The 22381-nt window shown below is 40.6% G+C and overlaps 1 protein-coding gene across 1 annotated transcript; it reads right to left on the bottom strand.

Moving 5' to 3' along the window:
* Window positions 1–131: 131 nt before the first annotated feature.
* Window positions 132–22114, bottom strand: TMC5 (transmembrane channel like 5). The gene is made up of 23 exons (XM_058850058.1): window positions 21776–22114; window positions 15807–15956; window positions 15078–15262; window positions 14593–14697; window positions 13768–13860; window positions 12927–13026; window positions 12255–12345; window positions 11698–11946; window positions 11402–11553; window positions 10726–10870; window positions 10024–10179; window positions 9301–9467; window positions 8581–8659; window positions 8118–8215; window positions 6420–6515; window positions 5773–5848; window positions 5041–5174; window positions 3695–3868; window positions 3221–3299; window positions 2798–2890; window positions 1655–1756; window positions 1316–1361; window positions 132–773 (listed from the first exon to the last, which is right to left on the bottom strand). Exons 2-23 carry the CDS (start codon window positions 15878–15880, stop codon window positions 682–684), a joined length of 2586 nt encoding a protein of 861 aa, XP_058706041.1. The 5' UTR covers window positions 15881–15956; window positions 21776–22114; the 3' UTR covers window positions 132–681.
* Window positions 22115–22381: the final 267 nt, after the last annotated feature.

Here is a 22381-nt window from a genome sequence, read left to right as displayed (position 1 = left end):
TATGATAAAAAAATAAATCTTACTTGTGCTAATTCCAATCAGTCCTTTATAGGAAAAGATGTATAAACTTTCAGTTTACAAGCAATAGTTTTATACAGATGGGAATTTGCTGAGTAGTCACTCTTAATTCTGATAGCTTCATAAAAGCTGCTCTTAAGTGACTCTAATAAACTAAAAGTGGCTTAGAAAAATGAACCCCATTCACACAAATTATGTCACAGCCATTACAATGTCTCAGTCATTAAAAACAACTGCACTTTAATATACTTCTGTTTATTTGACCAATACATCAGGTTTGGTTTAGATCAAAATATTGTTTTGGATTTAAACAATGTAACTGTTTGAAAAATATTTTTAAAACAGAACTTTTGTTTACAGTTAGGCACAAGTTTCCTTATATTTAGTCAACAACACATAGTCAGCTGTGGAGGGAGCCTCACTGCACCAAGGTGATGCCAGTCCTGAGGGAAGGCTATTACCAAATACCACTGCTGCAAAACAACCCAAACAGGTGGATATTCCCTAACACAGTAAAAAAAACAAGTCCTGATGCATTTTGCAATCTGTTCTTCTATTATTTTTTCTTCCATTTAGATGTAAAATGGATATTTGGGTGATTGTTTCAGTCATTAGTGCAACAGAGGATGGCTTTCTGCAGACAGTGCCTTCACTGGGTGCTGCTCAGGGCTGAAATCCTCCGCTGTCCTCCGCCAGCGCCGCTTCCCTGGCGCGCAGGGCGAGCGCCACGGCCCGGGCGGCACCGGGCTCCGAGGCTGTGCCCCACAAGGCAAAGAGCGTTAACTGCGCTGCTGGGGACAAGAACCCCACCAGAACACCCCTTCAGGCATCTCATCTGTCAGGTTCTTGGGATGAAGTTACATGGAAGTTCAAACTACCACCAGGATCCCATAGCTTCATTTTATTTTGAGTGTGATGTTCTCAGGGTTCTATAGCATTAGTGACCTGAGATTCACACCAAGATGTGAAGGCTGTTTCTAACGTGATTTAAAGTTTTGCCTCTCTGTTGGGTGCTTCCATAAGACAAAATGGCTTGTTTACCCAGGAATTACACTCTCTAGTACACAGAAGCTGGTGGTCAGTCTTTAGAAGTCACCAACACCAGAACAAGCTACCAAAAAGCACAACCTATAGAAAATATTCACCCCAGAAGCCCAGTCATTTTGTTTTCTCTTTACACAAGACGCTAAAAAGCTGTGTCCCTGACATGCAGCTGTCACACACTGTGTCTGTACATCAAACATTTTTACTGAGCTGAATTTTTAAGAGCTTTCTGTGTTTCATCTTAGTTGCTTACCTGGTAGAAAGTCACTGCTGCTCGAGATCTCAGCAGAAAAGGGATGCTGAAAACAAAATTCACAAACATGTTTAGGTCATGATTTCCTTCCCGTGTGTGTTATCTTGTGTTTGAAAAGATAACAGTTATCAGTAACAAAACCATACTCTCCAAGTCTTGAGCAAGTTTGTGATTATCAGTGTTCAATAGCTATTCTGATCACATTTTTATATCTGTTCAAGTTAATCTTTAAAGTTGTTTCCATGCATACAGGACTTTGCTACACATACACCCATCACCTATGTCATGCCCCAGATTCTATTTAGGGGAATCTACATTTCCCTCTTTTGACCATCTCACCTCATCGTAGGATGTGTTTTGGTTTGTGTCAAATGCCCTTCCTGGATAGCCTGGCACCTCCTGGGCAGGTTGCCTGGAGGGGTGGTATGAAGAGGAGCTTCTCTGAAAAACAGTATTTGGCATCAGCAGTCTGTGTTCTGGCTTCCAGCTGTGACTGTATGGTCAGCACTGCTCATCTCCCTTGTCTCAGGGAGATGGCCTTTCCACTAAATCCACAATGAAGTCATTCTGGCATCTCCTTCTGAAATCTGACATGAACAACTACAAGAACATCCACACTTGGTAGGTGACCAAATCTCCCTCTCAGGAGTCCCACTTGTGACACTCAACACAGGCACAGGTTGAAAATCCCCAGCACACAGAAAATGCCCATTCATATTCAGCTTCTCTCTTTACAGTCAATATTTATTTGTATTATCACACATATATTTATAGTTAAAAAAGAGATCAATGTCAATTATTTTTTCATTTATATAAATTATTTTAAGTCATAAAGGGGAATTTGTTTTTTGGGAGGAAGGAGAGGAATGTAGCAAACACTTTTTCTCTGCCAGTATGTAGATCAAGGAGGTTTAAATCAAAATAAAAATCCAGACAGGACCTATATGTCCTCATTTTAACACTAACTTGATGGCTCAGCACACAGGACTGCCTTGAAAAATAAATTTAAGTTTAGGACAATAGATGTCTCTCAGTGTTGTATGGGATTTAAAATGGGGTTAGGTCAAAGCACTCTGTTTTACCTCAACTGAAAATAACCACAAATCATAACCCCTTAAGGAAATCCATAGCCAGGGAGGAAGGCAGCCTCCTTGTTAGCTTAGGCAAGGTTCAAGCGTGACCAAACCCTTTGGTGACCATCACTGCACATTAACATTAAACGTTTTCTTGAAGTTTCATAGCCATAAATTATGTCTGGTGAGGGTAAGGACTTTCCTATATCCTTATCAGGTTGAATTCCAGCCTGGAACAGTTAGGGACCTTTCACAGCATCCTTTTGCTGTCTGGAATTAAGTAGTAAACATTTAGATGAAGTTTTAAGTACAGACTTTTCCCAAACCAGCAGCCTGTTTGCACAGCTGGAGGAGCCCCATGGAACCCTACCAAGTAATTAAAGAGGAGAAGCTGAGCAGTCACACTGACCTGCTGGCCTCTTCCTCCCTGTGCAGATGAGCTTCGTTGTGCCCTTTGCTTTGCCTGTAGCTTTCTGCGCAGAAACACCTTATCTTTTCCTGCCTGTAGTCAAGACATATTTGATCATTAGCTGGAATACATTTATTATCCTTGAGAGGCTCAAGGCCTGTAAGCAACCAGTGACCAAAAAAATTCCTTCTATTCTAAAATAATCTGTCTGCAGAGGGAGCTGCAGCAGCACATCTTGAAGATAAAATTCTTTTGCTACAACTTTTTTTTTAGTTAAATTTCCCTGCAACTCCCACGGGGAAGGACTCCCACCCTTCCTTTGCACAGTTGTAGGAAAAACAGGTTACAGCCCCACAAAGCTGGATGAGACAATCAACATAGAAGCCAAATTATACAAAATATACAGCTGAAAGCCAAACTTACATTATTAATTTTCTTAAGTAAGAGTTTGATCATGGTCTTTCTTCCTCGTATTATTTGCCAGTAAAGATAAGTAACAATTCTAAACAAAATAAAACAAAAAATGGTCCAACATATGAGCACTTAATTCTAGTCAGTGTCAAGATAGAAATGTATCTTGTTCATTTTAACCCATTACAAGACACACTTCTCTATATATACACACACACACACACATAAAATAGATATATTCAATTACACAAGGAATGGCAAACACATGGATTTGCTTAAAACATGGCAAATGCATGAAATTGCTTAAAACATTATTTTGGAAAAGACAAAAATTTATGGACTTGTATTCAAGGTGAGAGGTATATTTAAGTGAGTCAACAATACAAGATGCGTTTCAGATAACAAAATAACACAGAATGACTCTGTCATTGCCAGTTTTTTCCACTTAAGGCCTTTTTCTGGTTCTTTTCATTAGCAGATACTTACAGTACAAAAGTAGAGAGGATGAAGAAAAAAAGTTCACTTGTAATTAAGTTATGGTAGATCCACACTACCCATTTTGAGGCAGTGTAATTTTCCAGTATCTGTATCCACTCAGTGACTGCAGCATACATAGAAGACAAACCTCTGAAAGGACCACATTCTTCTGAAGGTTTTAGCCTGAGAGTGTGATAAAACAGCTACTTACAACTTCATATGTTAACCAGTTAATTAGTTAATACTGTGATTTTTGCACATCAAGATGCTCCTCAATTTTCTATAGCCCTCTACTGTCTTTGGAACTCTGAGGGTACTTCCATGATCTGTATTTCATTTTTAACTTGTGTCCCTCTCCAGCCATTAAATGCCCACCCCAGAGTATGCAATGAGGCATGAGTCCTTGCTGCAGTGGATCAGTACCAAGCACTGGAAGCACAGTCTTAACATAAATAGAACATGTCAATAATCTGCTACAGGAAATTGAAAAACTGTATTTTTTAAACGTTTCATCACAAGGAACCATCATTTCACCTTGTCTTCAGGGACATGAGTGGCTGCAGATCTTCAGTAACAACAGAATATGGTGAAATGACGCAGCACATTATTAGAATTAACATTTTCAGGTAGACTGAAATAGGACAGTGTTTGCTTTGATACTGAACCACTCCAGAGAGTCTGAAATTCCCACTTGCCATCTGGAAATGATGGCTCTGATAGCTTTCATACCACCTGGTTTCATGTGCAGTCTCCTGTCTCACTAAATATCGAAATCATGTTTCTGACTATTGTCAAGAGAAAAGCATATCCATGCTGCCCTCCTTCCTGTGACCAAAGTAAAACACACAAAACCAAATAAGCTTTAAAATATTAGTAACAACCCAGATGCATTGTTACAGAGTCAGCACTGCCTGCAGAAAGAACCTCTGAAGTTCATAAATAATCCAGAAGCTGACCTCAACTGAGTTTTCCCTGAACTGAAACATTGAGGTGTTTCTCTGCTGCAGACCTAGAATCACCTATACTAGAAGTAAGCTAGGAACTAGGACTTGGTCACAGAAACTTTTTCAACAGGAGGAAAAGTAAAATTTGATGCATTTAAATAGGAATCCAAAACTTCAAAGCAACTTTGTTTCTCCTCTCACTTTCTCGTGGGACAAGTTACTCAGTGAGCCACATTCTCACAAGCTCACAGCACAAGTCTTGTTTTCAGAATACAGAGCATCTCATGAACACCTGAAACCTTCCACCAGCAATTAATATAAATTCTTTTATAGACAATTGCAGACTCCTCTGCCTGGTGTCAGGTCACACAGCATAATTTAGTAGCCCTTAATGCCAGTGATTTTCCATACCTCCAGACAGTGACTCCAATGACAGACAGGACTCCAAGGAAAGAAGGACAAACCAGCAGGAAAATGAAGGATGTCATCATTTGAGCAGTTCTCCACACTTTGCAAGGGGGCTGGCAATTCCTTATCAGGCTGACCTTTAAAGATATGAAGATACTTTAGGATGCTGTTACCTGCCACTGCAACTTGGTTTAAGTCAATCCCACTGAAATTGCTGAAAGCATCTATCAGGAGTTTCCAAGAACAACTTTTATGTGAATTTGATAGATACAGTGTCATTTTAGAAAACTTCAAGAACATAGTCTTAAAAGAGTAAGAGGTAAAAGGAGGTTCTGATGGGTTCTTCAGAAGTCTGTTGGGTAGAGTTTGCTTTTGTAGCATATGCAAACTCATGGTTCAGGGAAATTTGAATCCATCTTTCTACCTACAGCTTTGCTCTTCTACATTCAACACTACAAACTGCTTCATGACCCAACAAACAACTTATCATCTGGTCATACTACTAAGACAAAGAATTCTGAAAAGAAGATATTTCTGCCATGATCTTTAGCTGAATCACCCTGCTTACACCTAGATAACTTCACAGAGGGGAGTTGCTGGAGAGTAACTGGGAGGCCAAAGGCACAACCACAGGCTGAGTGTCTGTACTGACATATGCACTTGACCACTGCTAGTTCTCCAGCCTTTAATTTTACTGCTTTATTATTTATGATGAATACATATGAAGTTTGTTACCTTTTTCACAAAAAATACTATAAAAAATGCTATCATCTGGATACCAGGCAACAGAGGTGAGAACAGGATACCAATCCTACAAGAAAGGATTTATAGAAGAAAAAGGTTACATCTTCACTACTCAAAATTCAGTTCTCAGTGCACTGAAAGCAGAAAAATACCACAATAACTTCATATACAGATAGCGTGGAATTATTTGGAAATGTGATTTTGTTACCCTTGATCCTCTAGCAGTTAGTCCACCTTGGAAAATATGGAATTTTAAACACACATCTATGTACAGATCTGCAGAACCCTCTTATAATTGGAGTAACATACTCATTCTTGGAAATAAGGCATCTTTTCCAGCATTTAATACTGAGAGACTATTTCAACAAGAGCACCATCCCAGTGGGGAAGTAAACAAAACTCCAGGATATTCCTGCAGGAACCTATCAGGTTTCTCCCACACCAGGTGGCCACTGGGTAAACTACTGACTGAAGTTACTGTTACTATCCACATAATTACTTTGGCAAGTCACAATCCTTACCAAAGGCACTGGACAGCTCATCTCCCAGTCATTTATCCTGTTGTGTCTGGGAATAAGATTTTTTTTCATTCTAGTTGTATGTGCAAATGAATTTATGGCTGTAAATTGAACACTTACCAGGTCAAAGTCTGTGCATAGATCAAATCTAAAACGTTTCGTCCAATATCAAATTCTGGCAGCCCCAGGCTCACGCAGACTGTAGTTCCAATAATTCTGGGGGTGGGGGGTAAACCAAAAACTGTAGCACAATAGCATTTGCTAAAGAATAAAGTCATCTGTAGAAATCCCTGTAAATGACCTTCTGAATATAAGCATCAATGACAAATTATTTAGAGGCTGCATTAGTGTCATGCAAAGCACTCACAGCTCATTCATTCAACAGCTCAGCAAAAATGAAACAATTTGGAAAAAAAAAATCCTGTAAAACAAAACAGGGTTGAAGTAACATATCTATACTATAGTAATTACTTGTTACTTTAAGCACAAGTATCCTTGTGCTTAAGCAGCTGAAATGTCAAGGGGCCTTGGTATAAAACTGTAACAGCTTTTTCAGGTCCTGAGAATTTTCAGCCTCAATAAAAAAAGAATGACATTTGCACACTGATACTCTTAATGTACCCTCAAATAGATCCTACTTCAAACTAACTGATGTTGCAAGGAGCTGAAACAGACAGGCAAGCAAGTACTGAGAGGATTCCTACTGAGGACCAACAATCCCTTTTCGTCGCCTCATTTTTCCTGAGCTGGGGAGACTCAGCTTTTTGCTTGTTGTAGCAAAAGCAATAAACATTTTGGTAACAATCACATCTTGATACCACCTTATCAACTGCATCATCAACAGAGCTTGGCTTTCAGGAGGTTACTCTGAGCACAAAATATTAAATACAAGCAATTGTACTTTTAACCTTTCACAAGCCTACGTCAGGTGCTTTTGCCCAGCTTAGGAGAGACCATTCATCACAGCTGACATTGCACTTTTAGTTCTGTGACCTTTTGCTGGGAGGTGGTTTCCTATTGAACACAACATGAACAGGAAGATTAAAGTATACTGGCAAGAGCCATAGAGAAAAAGTCTTCAAGAGCTTCTCAACATTGTTTTGTATTAATTCAACAGAAAGCTAACAAAGCCCTACCTTGTAAACCAGTCTTGTTCAAATCATGGGCAGAGAACAAATAATGGATCTCCCTACACAAAAGTATGGCCAGGGATCTAAACGCCCTGTAGAGCTGGCAAGCACTTAAATACTACCTAAGCCATAAGTAATGTTTAGCACTAGGAAGGTTCACACAGCAGATGTTAGAAGTAAATTATTTTTTCCTTATATACAGAGCTGCATTGACATCCAGTTCACAATACTTTCTCATTTATCATGCTGCAGACCTCCACATTTGAGAGACTCATTATATGCTTAATAAGACTGATAAAATCAGATTTTAAATTTGTGGACACTATAGTAACATAACTAAGAGAGAAAAAATCACAGTGGGGTACACCAAAGAAAGGCAGCAGCATGTCCATTCTTATGCAGAAAAGGACTTGTTTTCACCTCACTCTCAGGAAATCCATGAGAGTAGAATGTGGCTTCCTCCTTGGTAATGTTCCATCTCCAGAGGGAGAAAGGACACACTGACCTCCTTCTAAGGAGGAACAGCAATATACACAAAGCATGTACACAGAGACTCTGCCTGGGAGGGAAAATCAAGGAAACTTCAGTGGTGCCACAGCCATGCTTCTGCTGGACTTTTCACACATGGAGAAAACAGATTATAACTTTGGTCAATGAATGCAAACAAGATTAGAAAAGTAGTGCTCACCTTCGTAAAAACTCTCCAAAGAAAGAGCCAAGCAAACAAAATATGAAGTCAACGAGAACAAGACGATAGATGTCTTGGCCAACCAAAGTTTCCCAGCACTTTAAGAAATAAAATTAAAAAAAAAAACTAAAACCAAAAACATACTAGAAGTTAAAAATTATGTTATTAAAATATTGTTCCCAAATACTCAGGCATCTGAAACTTGATCAAAGATCTGAAAACTTGATCAAATATATTCTAGCAGCCTGGCAAATCATAGCTGACTTCTCAGTGAACAATGCTGCCATCCAGCTGAGACTTGAGCCCGGCCATCCATTTTTTTCTACAGTTAATTTCTCTCAAGTTGCTAATAAAAACTGTTAGGGTAGGAACTCAGTGCTTGCCTTTGCTGAAGCAAGTCTCTTATCCAAATGGTTCCTCACCTGGCACTGTAAGTCAGAGATTTGTGGTTTTGAAACTTTACCTGTGACTGTGAGGTAGCCACAACGTTAAGCCAGTAGTAGCACAGTATTCCAACAATTGACATTTTCAGGATGATATTTCTAAAAAGAAGAAGGAACAATAACTGCACCAACAGCTGGTCCATACCTGAAGGGAGTGATGGCAGGGTGACCATTGGTTACACTTTTTTACCTCCTCTTGGCACTGCAGAGTGCCAGGACTAACAGGAGCTCTCCTGGGAGGTCAGGTGTGGCATTGTTCTATTGTCCTGGCAGAAGGGGAGCTGGGCATGACAACCTTGGCACTGACATCTGCGTAACAGGATGCTGGCTGGGTGTGGGGGCTCCTCAGGGGAGGGAGGGCTGAGGGACACCAGGGTTAGGCAGTGTAAACTCCAGGCATCTGTTTTTAAGTGAGATGACCTCAATCCTCTTTCTCTTCCCTTCCTTTCCTGGGGAGGGGCCAACAGCCCAGGGGGCCATCAAGGACTGGTACAAGCCCAGTGTCACAGTGCACCCAGCTGGGAGGGAAACCATTCCTCATCCGCATGCAGAGACATAACATCCCAGAAGCTCATAAAAGACAAATGGTTGCTAAGACAAGAGCACACAGAAGCCTTTGGAGAAGATTAATTCTCCTCCATAGCTCCCTATTCCCTCCACACCACCCAGACACAGCTTTGTATAAAAAGAACTCTGACAACTTCAGGCCGAGAACACTAAGAGGAGGCAGCAAGAAATACCTGGCCATAGTGACATATATGTGCTGTCCAGGACTCTGAAACTTCTCCAGGTGCCCGAGCCAGGAGAAGAAGAATGGGATCAATGTGTTGAGGAGAGATACAATCACAGGTAGCACCAACATGGCAGTTTGGCTCTCTAGATCATTTCTATGCTCTTTCATAAACAGCTTAAAGAAAAAAAAACATAATCAAACAACCCAAACTTAGCGCCTTAACCAAAATGCTGCCTCAAGGCATGTCCACAGCAAAGCCCCCTGGCTCTCCTCCCTGAATGTTCTCAGGTTAGAGACTGTCATGTTTTATGGGCCCATGAGCAGCAGCACAGAGACCCTCTCCCCTTCCCCTAAATTATGTGGGACCAAGGGTGGGAGCCCCAGCTCAAATGCAGTTCCTGGGGGAGAAGGGGCAAGAGAGAAGCAGCTGGGGTTGTTTGTCCCCAGGTCACCAGCTGCACTGTCCCTAAGCTGACCATGGGCCCAGGCAAGCAGCTGCTGGAGAGAGGAGGGAGATTTGCTCAGACCCCTCAGGTCCCACACTCTTGCCATAGTCCCCAGTGGGGGACTATGCCCCAGGCCTTGCAAAGCAGCTCTTTAGGTCCAGCAGAATTTGTGTGTGCTCTGGCAGCAACAGCAGCTCTGCTCCCCTGTGCTCCTCCTAGTGAGCAGAGCAGCGCTCATGCTCAGTGTGAAACACCTACATGAAAAATACAAATCCTGGCCTTACCTCGAGGTTATTAATGGAGAGGAAGTAAACACCAGTGCAAGCAGCTACTGCTGTTCCCAGGGAAGCAACCCAAGCAAGAAGATGAATAGCAAGACGAAGAACTCTCTCCTTTACAGAAAAACTTAGAACTTCTGTGTTTACCTCAGTGAGGCCTTCCTGCGGAGAAACAATTCCTAATGAAGAAGTTCTTAGACAACAGCATAAGGCAAAACTCGTTTCAAGGAACTACCTGAGAAACAGAATGAAAGATTATTGCTCTAGAACTTGGACAGAGTAACATCCTAGGAACATTTACTGGGCAACTTTGTGTTCCTATCCTAGAAGTCAAGTTTCACAGATAATATTTCCAGCCTGCTTTTTGTTTATAAAATATTTAAATAGCAGGAAGGAGAGAAAACAGAAGAAATATTCTGTACAGCAAATATTTAGCAGTCACAGAGACTCATTCAATAGAACAGAAGCATACAAATATTTATATGTAGCTTAAACAGAAAAGGAAAACAAGTAGCTAAGCCAATGCCAGGAGCTCAGAGCAAATGAAACTCAGGAAGCCAGGAAGATTTAAATCTCTTAGGCACAGAACTAGCATGCTTGTGTCACTCTGCCAGAGACTTGTATGTGCACACACAAATTCATATGCACAATTAAGTCTCTAGAAGAATGACTCATGCACATTAGTTTTGTACCTCCTGTGGTTTGTACCTTTATTTGCATGCAGAGATTCTTCTGTTTCAGCTTCACAGCTTTTTCATTAGTTATATTGAAGTCCCAAATGCAGAGCAATTTGCTGGCATTCACAGAAAATACCATAGGGTTAGTGAAGTTCCTGGAGAAGAATTTTACCATGCTGCAATGAAAATTAAATTGGTCAGATGTGTAACAGGGAAATTCATCAAGTCTGTACAGCAGGGCAAGGAGGGAGATTTGTCAGCTTTTCCATCCCACCACAAGTTTATTGGACCTAAGTCAGAGTATGTCACATACAACAATGTGGAAAGTAAATTTTAATGTAAGAAACTCTAGCATTTCCATCTTGAGATTGTTGCTAACAATCTTCAGCCTCTGGAAGGCCACATCAATAAGAAACAATGTTAGGAGCAACAGCTTACAAAAGGGGATCACAATATTCCCAGTCTGAAGTGGGATTCTCTGTATGTCCCTTACTATTTTGCAGTTATTTTTAATTTCTGTAATAAAGGTTTGATTCCTGAAGACTTGTCTTTTGAGCAGAAATTTCTACTTAAACTTTACACTTGTAAATGAAGACTTACAGAAATGTACTCAAGTAATTATTACTTCTGTTGACAGGATGGGTTTTTTGATTGTGTGGCTATTTTCCACTGAATAGAAGAGAAATAGGAATTCACAGTCAGTTTACCTGAACAACAAGATAAGAAAACAGATGACAAAATATATTCCAACAGTGAAAATATAGGCCAGCTGCATGTTGTAAGATGGACCATTCTCCGTTTTACTGATTGTAGCATTGGTGTAAAAGCCATAGTAGAGCACTGTTTGTTGAAAATAACCCTGAAAAGACAAGGACATCATTCAGAATATTTTCTATCACCTCCATGGTGGAAAGCATCATCATCTGAAGAACAATTACTAGAGGTGGGAGCTGTCCTATTCCTTATCATGAAATTACAGGTGTGATTAAATTTAAATACTTACAGCTCCAGTGAGCAGCTCCAGGCCCGTGAATGAAAGTTTATTTGGTTCTGCTGCAAGAAACTGAGGAATTGTGATGAAACCAAAGTTTATGAGGAATGAGAAGATGTTAAAATTTAGCAGCCACGTCAAGAAAACGAAGTAGGAAAGAACACTTGTTCCAAATTCAGCACCAATGATCTTCAGAGTCTTGTGCCATACCCGCAGTTGGTGAAAATATTCTGAAAGGGTATTTCCAAATCGCCGAAATGACTGATAGGAAAAAGAGGAGAGAGATGAATCTCAGCAAGTAAACAGGACTCAATTTCACATAATAAAGTTTCACATTTTAATGTTACAGTCTCCTTTTGATGAAGAATGGATTTACCCCACTCCATGTACCATAAGATGGTTAACTGGTGCTACTGCAGTGCAAGTCATTATTAACGAACACTGCAGCAATTAACTGGATCTTTGGTAAGTAACATGAAGCAGGACACCAGATTCCTCTGGGGACAGTGGTAACATTGCAGCTAGAGTGGTTTGCTCTGTTGTGACTGACAGAAGTTTCTGGCACTTACCACTGCTGCTCCCTGCAGACACTGTCTACAGCAGGAAGGTTGAGCACCACGGTGCCTTGATCTTTTTGTTATTTCTTTAAGAACTTTATTTCTGTGGAAGAGCAGGGCAGGGGTGACAAGCATTATAGTATGAGCTGTAATTGAATCAAGAAGCCAAAGAAGATGTTGCAAATATAATTTCACCCCTGTGCACATGAGCAGAATTAGTACAACATGGAGATGTTCTCACTGATTCATTTTATATTAGATGATGCCTTGGCTCCTGTCCCTGCTATGGCAGCATGTTCTAACCCCTCCAGTAACTCACACTGGCAGCAGAATTTAAATTTATTTTGTGTGGAGACAAATGGATGGTTGAGATAATGCTGTCTCCTCTCCATTTTCAATGACCAACATCCAAGTTTCCTTTGAAAATAAATCTCAGGTCATCATTTATAACCAAATCTCAGGACCTTGATTTTCTGTTTTATATTACCATAGAGATTCTTCTCATCTTTATCTGTTAAATTATTTTCTCTTGCAAAACATTAACTTTTTAAAAGTGCATTAAAAAGTTCTTTGTCATAAAGTGATAAACCAAAGCTCAGCAAATGGCAAAACCCCATAACTGATAGCTAGATGTTGCTAGAAGTAAATGTTTTTAAAACTAAACAGATAAAATCAGATTTTTACCTGATTGCTCTCTTTTTTCCCATGGTCTCTGGCATCTTCTGGATTGCTTTCATCCTTTCATTGGTGGACATACTTGCAAGACTTCCAACTAAATCTTCCTCTGCATCAAACCCATGCAAAAAACAAAATTGTGGATAAGAATACAGTCATTTTTATACACAGCCTGATGTGGATATAGCAACATCCCCTATTCACACTGCTACCAAGATGTGAAAGCTGAGACTTAATAATATTGTCCAGAATATCTTCAGTTCCCTCAGAACTCTAATCAGATGCAAGAAAGTAGTCCAATAATGTTCACAGGAAGAGCTACAATATAAAGGAAAATAAAATACTGACAAGACTCCAAGATTCTGGTCCATTGCTTAAACACTGTTTGATAGTTACACTTCTGTGATGCTGCATATTGACTTGAAAGCTAAACTTTTGCTTTTTTTCTTCTATAATTGTAGCTGATGTTATTACCCATACTTAGCACTACCTATGCCACAGACACATCTCTATGACCTGATAATCAGGCTGCTTCTGCGTAGTTGGAATTTGATGCTAATTCCAGACACAATTAATCTATTAGCTGGTCAAACAAATTCTAATAAAGAGCTTAGCATTTCTTTCTACAATTTAACACCTTCATACTGCTCTGCATTTCACTTATCAGGGGATTTGAGTGTGTTAGGAGAGGATAAAAGATTAATCACTACCATAACACAAACCTAAGTCGTCCCTATAACCACAGAAGGGCTGTACCCACAATTCTGGTGAGAAACCAAGAGCAGCATCAACCACACCCATCCTTGTAGAAGATACTGTCAAATATTAAACCACTTATCTAAACCCCTACCTTCACTGCACGCTGGATCTGTTTCCAACGTGCTGGAAGAAGACATGAAGATCTCATCAGGTGGTCTTCGGTTGCGTCTCCGAATGAAGCTGTCTAAATAGCATGCATTCTTTAGGAAGCACAGATAGTCCTGAAAATTTGACTTAAGAAATTCAAATTTCACTTTTGCAAGAACAAGTTAAAAGTCTGTCCTTCAATCTCACTAATTTCATGCAAACACACTCCCCCACTCACTTCTTTCCTGGTTGTCTTTGACAACCACAAGCACTTTTTCAGGTAAGTGCTGGAAAAGACAAACTGAGCCCAGTCTTCAGCTGTCATGGAGAACTCCATCTAAGCCACTCACAAATGCACACATTCATTATTCAAGACTTTCTTCCTAGAAGACAAAGCCTATCTTTAAAAATCCTTCCCCTGCCTTGAGGGGGAGCATTTTAGAATCATACTCCATGATGCTGAGTAAGTTATATGTGCCAAACTCTTATTTCCCTGGGGCCAAAATGCAGCTGCTCTCTCCACCTCCTTTCATCCACTTATTCAAACGCAGGTGACTACACTCCTTAAAAGCATCTGCCTTCCAGCCATGACACAGATGAGTTTAGCCACAGCTTTCCTTGCCTGGCCTTCCCAGTAAGCTAATGGCCAGTCCCAGTGTCACATCCCAGTGTGGAGCTCGGCTCTCTGATGTGGAAGGACCCCATTTATGACTCCTTTTATTATGTGAAGATATTGATACCTGAACAAGAAGGCTTTAAAATATTTATTAGTATTATTTTATGGAGGGTAAGATTGGCATGCAATACTGTGATGTACCACAATCCTTACCTTCTGATCCACTGGAAATTCCATGAGTATAGGGATAATCCAGCAGATGGAGGGTAGAATGTCGGGTGTGAATCAGTTCTGGCTCAGACTCAAATGAAATATTGTCTGTTGAAGGGAACCAGAGTTACACAAAGTTGCAAACTTCTATGGGCTATTTACAGACACAGAATGCCAACCCTATGACAAAATCCAGATCTACTGCCAACACAGCAACCTATTCCCAACAAAATTCCCATATTCCACTCCAATATACATCCTAGTACTCAACAACTTACTCAGTCCATATAAGACAATATTTATTGATCTGGTAATACAACAGACAATCCATGGATTTGCTAATAAAATACCTGAACTGCTTAAAAAAAAAATGAAGCTAAAAATATTTACAGAGTTGAGCTTTGCAGAGCTGCAGGACTCCCTCGTGGCACAGCCAACTGTTATTTGTTCCAGGGATTTTCTAAGCTGGTCACACGAGAACTACGTACCTGTGAAATTTCCATATGGACTTGTGCTGGGTAAATCCTGGCTGTAGTCAGAGCCAGGTCCCAGGGAGGCCATTGGGATGGCCACAGGGTAGTTCTGCTCCCTCCCTCTGTGTTCTCCATAGGAACTGCGCAGAGATGAATCATAAGGAGTTTGGTGAGAGAATGGATTCCTTTGAGAGCTCCCTCTGTGTAAGAAATAAAAAAGAAAACCCTGACAATCAGAAAAACCCTCAATAGGTATCCTGAATAATTTGCTACCTATTCTCATCAAATTTAAGTATATTATAAAACAAATTGTGATACTGAGAGGTATTTTGTATTTAGAACTTCAACACTGTAATTCTGACTTGGTCATCAAATGAATTAGGAAGGCTAAAATTTTATCTGCCTGAAGTTAGCTTAGACTCTTAAGTAAACAGGAATACCTGCTTTGAAAACAAAGACATCCAAGGTTATAGCCCATTGTGAAAATTCCTGGAACTAAAAAATATGTACAACATTATGGCATAAATAAATTTAGCTGAAATTCATCCAACATATAAAAAGTAAACACACCATTTCCCTGAATGCTGTCTTCCTGGAAAGAGTTTTAAAAACACGTCTGAGAATGAAAGCATAAAGGAGGGATTAAAATAAATCCACAAATTAAAACTCCAGAGAAGTATCTTCTGCATATAAATAACCTTATTTCTTATGGCACAGTCACACAGTAAAATAAAATAAACTCACCTTCTATCAATTTCCAATGTCTCTGAGAAGTGGTAGTCTGGATTTTCAAAGGCTTCATTGTAATGATAATGCATGACAAGTCCTTGATTTGGAGGATGAAATCTTCCTTATTTTTGTCTCTACTGCTTCATTAATATGTTAATGGAAAGACTGATTACAGACCTGATTACAAAACAGATGCAGGTACATAAAAATTAGAAGGAAGGAACTACACTTTAACAACTCAGAAGATTCTGCTGTTCTACTAACAAATAACATGAAACAGTATAAATCAGCAGTGGTTGTAGCTTCATCATCATCGAGAAATCTGGGCCCACCACTAGTTGCAGGTCAAACAGGAACTCATATTTCTCTATAGTTAAGTCTCTCCAAGCCTGTGGAACTGCAGTGCCACGGAAGTTTTCCCAGCACTAATGAGGCCAGGCTTTAGAAGCATGTCAAAACATTAAGAAAAAAATTTAAGTCCTCTCTCTCCTCCTTAAACAGCAAAAGCCAAATGTGCCAATTTTCTCAAAAAAAAAAATCATACATTTCCAAAACTAAAGAGGTGAAGCCTTCTCTTTTCCTTGCTAGCAGCATATCTCTAAGCCTTAGTTGTGAATAAGGGACCTGCAGGACAGTGACTTTGTACAGAGCTGACAACATCTAGAGACTCATTCTTAATGAGGACTCTTCTAATGGTTTAATCCTCAGCCCTTTAAATAGGCCTGGTTTTATATTTCTCACAGACTGTCCCATTTGAATCTTAAACAAGCCAGACTTAGTCAGAATTTATTGAATGGGAGTCCTCATGAGTCAGTAAAAAGGAAATGTTACATTAGAAAAACAGAATACAAATTAAACAGGCAATTCTTGCAATTAATCAAAAATCATACTCAAAATAAAAAGGAAATTATTTTTAGCATTTGTTCTTAAAGGCACCGTGCAAGTTTCCTAAGCTGGCAAGCTATTCCACAGCAGGGAAGGAAAAAATAAACTATAAAGGGCACAGCCAGAAAAACCCATCAAACCCTATTTTTATTTCAGCTCCATTCCTGGGAAAAGCAGAGTTGAATCTCTTTCAAGAGTAGAGTCTCAACAAACTTTTATTTGCAGTGGATATTATTTGTGATATTTACTGCAGCAAAGTATTATATGAAAAGTATCTTCAAAATGGATATTTATACAGTGTCTAGTTTCTGAGGGCTTTTCAAAGTCAAAAAAAAATCAAAATCAAGCATCAGCCATCCATATCAGCCAACGAGCTGACATCAACCAAACAGAAGAAACAGATCAGCCTGGCTGGAAAACACATCCAGCATTTCTTTCTCTTATTCATTTGAGAGTCCTTGAGGCTAATCCATAAGGGCTTCCTCAGAAACTCAAAAATGCCCAAGACAGGTTCTCTGTTGGCTCTGTTATTACCCACTTTATTTTCTTTGAGTCTAATGGTACACTGCATGCCAGGATTACTATGAAAATCCACAGGGACACTTACAGGCTAACACTGAACCCAGCATCTGAAAATATCATTTTTTCTCCACTCACCAGGCTTTAAGGACTTCAAATGAATTTTCCATGTATGCTGAGACAAACTAAAATCTGGCCATTTATACATTTCTGATCAGTCATAGCTCACTAGAAAGAACCCAAAGCAGGTAATGGTCAAACTAAACCATCTCCTTCTTTTCAACCTATGATGGAATGCAACAAACCATAGCTCCAGGAAAAGATAGGACATTTAGACCTAGTTTTTCCTTTAAAAAATTATTTAGAAGGAAAAAAAAAATTGCTGGAGGTCAGAGGTTTTTTGTGAAAGACAGCAGGATCTTGACAAATACTCCCTTTGCAGAGTGGTGTCTGCTTGTGGATTAAATTTTTGGATTTCAGCAAGCAACTTATCTTGCTGAAACAAATCCTGTGCACCTTCTCTGGAGTACAGAAGCGTTTAAGATCAGTGGGTTTAATGATCATTAATATGTAAATCAGTTAGAAGATCTGTGGAGGGTGAGTGCTTTCCACTTAAATTGTTCAACCCTGTAATGATATAGGTCAGGAAACTCCAGGCAGTGCTTGGAGACTCATACTTCTGGATCATTTCCCAGAAATACTACTGCATTCAAGTCACAGATCAATGGCCTTGACAAAATATTCCAGGTGAGTTTCATCCCTTACCCATGTGCAGGTAATGTTCTGCTATAGATACTAATCCTCAAGTAGGATATAATAAATCAAACATGAATGTCTTGTCAAAATAGTACTTTGTCCTGGCATCAAGTTTCAGGAAAGCCACTTTGACCTTCAAGCTCCTTACCCGTAATCCCTCAGTAAAAATGATTTCATTAAGTAAATCCTATTTGCACACATCTTGAAGTGGAATAAAACCAGGGAATTCCAGAACTGCATCACAGATAACTTAATAATGTTGTATGAAGGGAATAGAACCCATGGAAGAAGTGATTCAGAAGGCTGAATGTGATCTATTTCCATAAAGATAGTTTCATTTTGTAGGGTATCACTACACAGGGCTTCACTGTTATCATAGTTTTATTCATTAATCCCTGTCCTGTTTAGCATGTTCCCCACATCTTCACGGTGAAAAAAAAAAATAAACCAGATTGATTTCTAGAAGCCAAAAGTGAGTTTGAGAGACAAGCTGGAGTTTTACATTCTGCATCAGCAGCTGGATTCCAGTACTGATCACTACTCTTCCACTATCTCAGTCCCAACAGTTTCAACACTTTTGCAACAGACCAGGAAATCCTCTCAGAAAATCTAAAGGGCCTGTGAATTGCCACTAACCAAACACTACACTGAAGAAAATCTCATCTCTGATGTATTAGCAATGGAATCAGCGTGAATCATACACGGAAGCAAAAGCCACTTATCTTTACTGCATCTTGCCAAAGTACCCAGCCAGCACCAACAAACACCACCTCTTACAGGCTTCCCATTGTGGTTTTATTGATGTCAGCAGGGTCAATTACAGGAACCAACATCAACTCTGCTGTTCTAGACCTTGAATTCAATTTAGCAACCTAAATTGTGTCTCTGCTACAAGAGATCTTCCCAGTGACAGATGACATGCAGCAGCACTAGAGACTCATTTGCTTACTGCTGCATAGTGAGAGATTAAAAAATTGGAAGGGAGAGTGACAGCATGCCCCTCCCAGCCACCATGCTGCTGTCTCTCCCAACAGCTTGTTGGATTTGGAGCCCAAATGGATTTACTTCCTACTCCCATAGTGCAATGGCACCTACCAGAATCCAGATCCTACTCTCCCTATCCCTCAGCTGCTCCTGGTAAGAGTGGGGTCCAGAGAGCAGCCAGACAGAAAGAAGCAGAAAAGTGTCTGCCTCCAACTGCTCTTCATCATCATGAGCTCTGCTCCTTATTTACTCTTTATCCATTTTTTTTGTACCGACTCACTTTTTTACCTTATCACTTCTATTTATTATTATTCCTCTTGTAATTCCCCCACAATATAGTAAGATGACATATTTTCTTCGTGTTCACTTTCTTTGCAAGTTAAACCCTTTGTATCATCTGTGGTTGCTTAGATAAAGTTTTTGGGCAAGGACTGACAGCTACTTTGTGTATGCCATGTCCCAGACAGGTTTCTACTTCTTCACCTGAGTTTAGAAATCTGTATTATAAACATGCTCCAGAAACATCTAAAAAATTGTTACAATATGTAGTTAAATTTTAGTGTCACTTTAGTAAAGTGTTATTAATGTAGGCACATAGAGTTTTTGCATAAAGGGAATGGGTGAAAATTCAGATACTTCATCAATTCTGTGAAATTCACTGTACTCTCCCTAATCTACCAACACATCCCTGCTTCTCCACTCAAAAGGCCCCACAGATATACAATTCCTGTGGACTGAAGTGACAATGACTTTGGATAATCTGATTCTTTCCCTGAAGGTTCCTTTGAGAACAACTTTCTGTGTTTGCTGCTTTTATTCTCCTAACTCTGACCACAAGGGCAAACTTAATTCATTGGGAAAATCATAAGCACTGAGATATACAACTATTAAAATTAGAGAGTGGGAACTGAAGAGCAAGAACAGTATACTTGGCAGACAAAGGCAAGGTTAGCAAGAATAAGAAACAGAACTCTACATTACTTCTTTAACCCTTGAAAAATATTATGTAGCTCATACTCTGACCCTTAGAGGGAAAAAAGGGCTGAAGCAAGAATCATTTTGTCAGTGCAAGTCAGTCTTGTGACTAAATTTCCAAACTGCAGACTGTCATGTTCTCTGCATTTAGCAGGACTAAGTCTTGCCTTGCAAAACAAGTTTTTTAAGTCTATTAACCAACATTATCAGCTACTTCTATATGAAGGAGATAACTTCTTACAAGAAAAAGAAGTGAGTTTTGAGTAGCTGTTTGGAATTAATTTTCTGCTTTCAGTGGAAAGGCAGCCAACAACACCAGGCCTATTAGAAGATATTGCTTACTAAAGCAATTCTGACTTAAAAGAAAGCTCTGTTTATTCTGCATTTGCAATGGATACCTCTCAACTTGCAACCTGCAAATTGTATTTTAATGAGCAGTATCAGTTACAGGAGTATCAATCACCAGTTTGAGTGGAAAAGCTTATGAAGACTACACACGTGATCATTTTGGATAATAAACAGGAGTTTACACACACTCAAAGATCTTGGACTGAAAAAAGGCATTGTTCTGTTTGTAATTTCTGGCTTAACTTCCTGTTAGGATATTGTTGTCCTGTTACTATTTACACAAGCAGCATTTAACGGACCCTGAGGGAAAACAAAAAGTTTATCTGACAGAATATTGGGACTACCAAGAAACTAGAACATTGATAGGGGGAATCAGTCAAAAGAAGAGAACTGGTTTTGTCAAAATCCTTATGTGCAGTTTTCAAATTGTTTGACAAATAATTTCACATAAACAGAATAGGCTTTTTTTCCCCAGACAAAATCCAGCTCCATTAAAACCCAATGTAGCCTATTAGCATGTTAAGAGTCTATTCTGTAATGAACATACACAACCTACAGACTATACAAGTGGCAATTAGAGACTTTTTCACCAATACATGAAGAGGACACCACTGTAAAGTTCCAGCTCCTCTTATACCTGCCAACATAGCCATACCACACCACCTCAGCACTTGATCACTTTCCAAGGTAAAAAAGTCCTTCTGACCAACTTACCTTGGGGGAAAAAACAACCAACCAACCAAAAAAGCACCAAAAGACTAAACCCAAAACTACAAAAAAAAAAAAAACACCCTCAAAAAATAAGAGTTCAATTGCTTTGGCTGGAGTACTGACATATCAGCCCAGCACAGGTGCCGTTTCAACTCCATTCCTTTGCACCTCCAGCCTGCTGCTACCCTCATCCTGCCCTAGGGCTGTGTCACACGGGCAGGGACTAACACACATCCACACCTGAACCAGCGCACCTTGAACGTGGCTCTGGGGCCACTGACCGGCTGCTTCTGCCACCCAGAGCAGGATCAGGCTGCCGAGGGTGCCAGGGCTGGCAGAGGAGCCAGCGGTGACACTCAGGGGGAGCAGAAATCAGCACAGCTCCCGTGCAGTGCCGCTGCTTGCAGGTTTGCTTTACCAACAGGGCATTAGTAATGACAGAGGCTTAGCAATAAAACCCGGGACATGAAGATCAGGCTTTTAGATGTACGTTAAGTATTCTGCACAGAAACGTTTCAGCCCTTGCAGGTGAAACAGTAAGTCTGTGTATTTTGAGGGAGTGACAGAGTGAAGGACCACAAAGAACACGAATACTGAAGCCCGAGATTTTCCCCACCCATTTAATAAAAATTCCCGTTACTTATTGTAACAGAAAAAACTCACAGCCTGCTACCTGGAAAATACAGTGCCACATCCATTCACTAGCATGGCTAGCAGACACCAACATGCAACCAAAGCGAAATGTCACGCTCTAGGCTGTGACCCAGCCAGGCTGGTGCCACACCTCAGAGAGAAGAATGACACACTAGCTAAATACCTCAAGGAAATGTGGCTGGCTCTCCCACGGGACCAGCCCTTCCAGCTAAAGGCAGAGGAAGCTCGGATGTGACTAAGAGGGCGATAAAGCTGTGAGGCGCCGTTCGTGCAGCAGGGCTGACACCAAGCTCCGGGCACCGCTCTGGGCAGGTGAATTTCAGCGAGCAGAAGCCGAGTACCTCCCTGACATGCCCGCAGTCCGACCCTTACGGTTCCATCATTCCAAATGAGCAGCAGCCGTTTGTAAGCGGCAGGCACCTGCCCAGCCTCTCCGGGACACAGAGCCCCGGAGCTGCCCATCGCGGCTGCTTACCTCGCTCCCTACCTGACCGCCGGGAGAGGCTGCCCGGCCCCGGCTCTCCCGCTCTAAGCGCCCGGGAGCCGCCCCCCGTCCCGCCCCGCCCCGCCCGGTGCCGCCTTCGATCCCCGCGTCGGGGGGCCCGCTGTGGCCACTCCTCCCCTTCCCCTTCCCCTTCCCCTTCCCCTTCCCCTTCCCCTTCCCCTTCCCCTTCCCCTTCCCCGTGCACAGAAACACTCCACCGGAAAGGAGAGCTGAAGTCCTACCTGTGGAGCTCAAGAGACAGAAAAACAAGTTA

Source organism: Poecile atricapillus, chromosome 14, assembly GCF_030490865.1.
Source record: "Poecile atricapillus isolate bPoeAtr1 chromosome 14, bPoeAtr1.hap1, whole genome shotgun sequence".
NCBI lineage: Eukaryota > Metazoa > Chordata > Aves > Passeriformes > Paridae > Poecile > Poecile atricapillus.
This window is presented reverse-complemented; position numbering and strand designations above follow the sequence as displayed.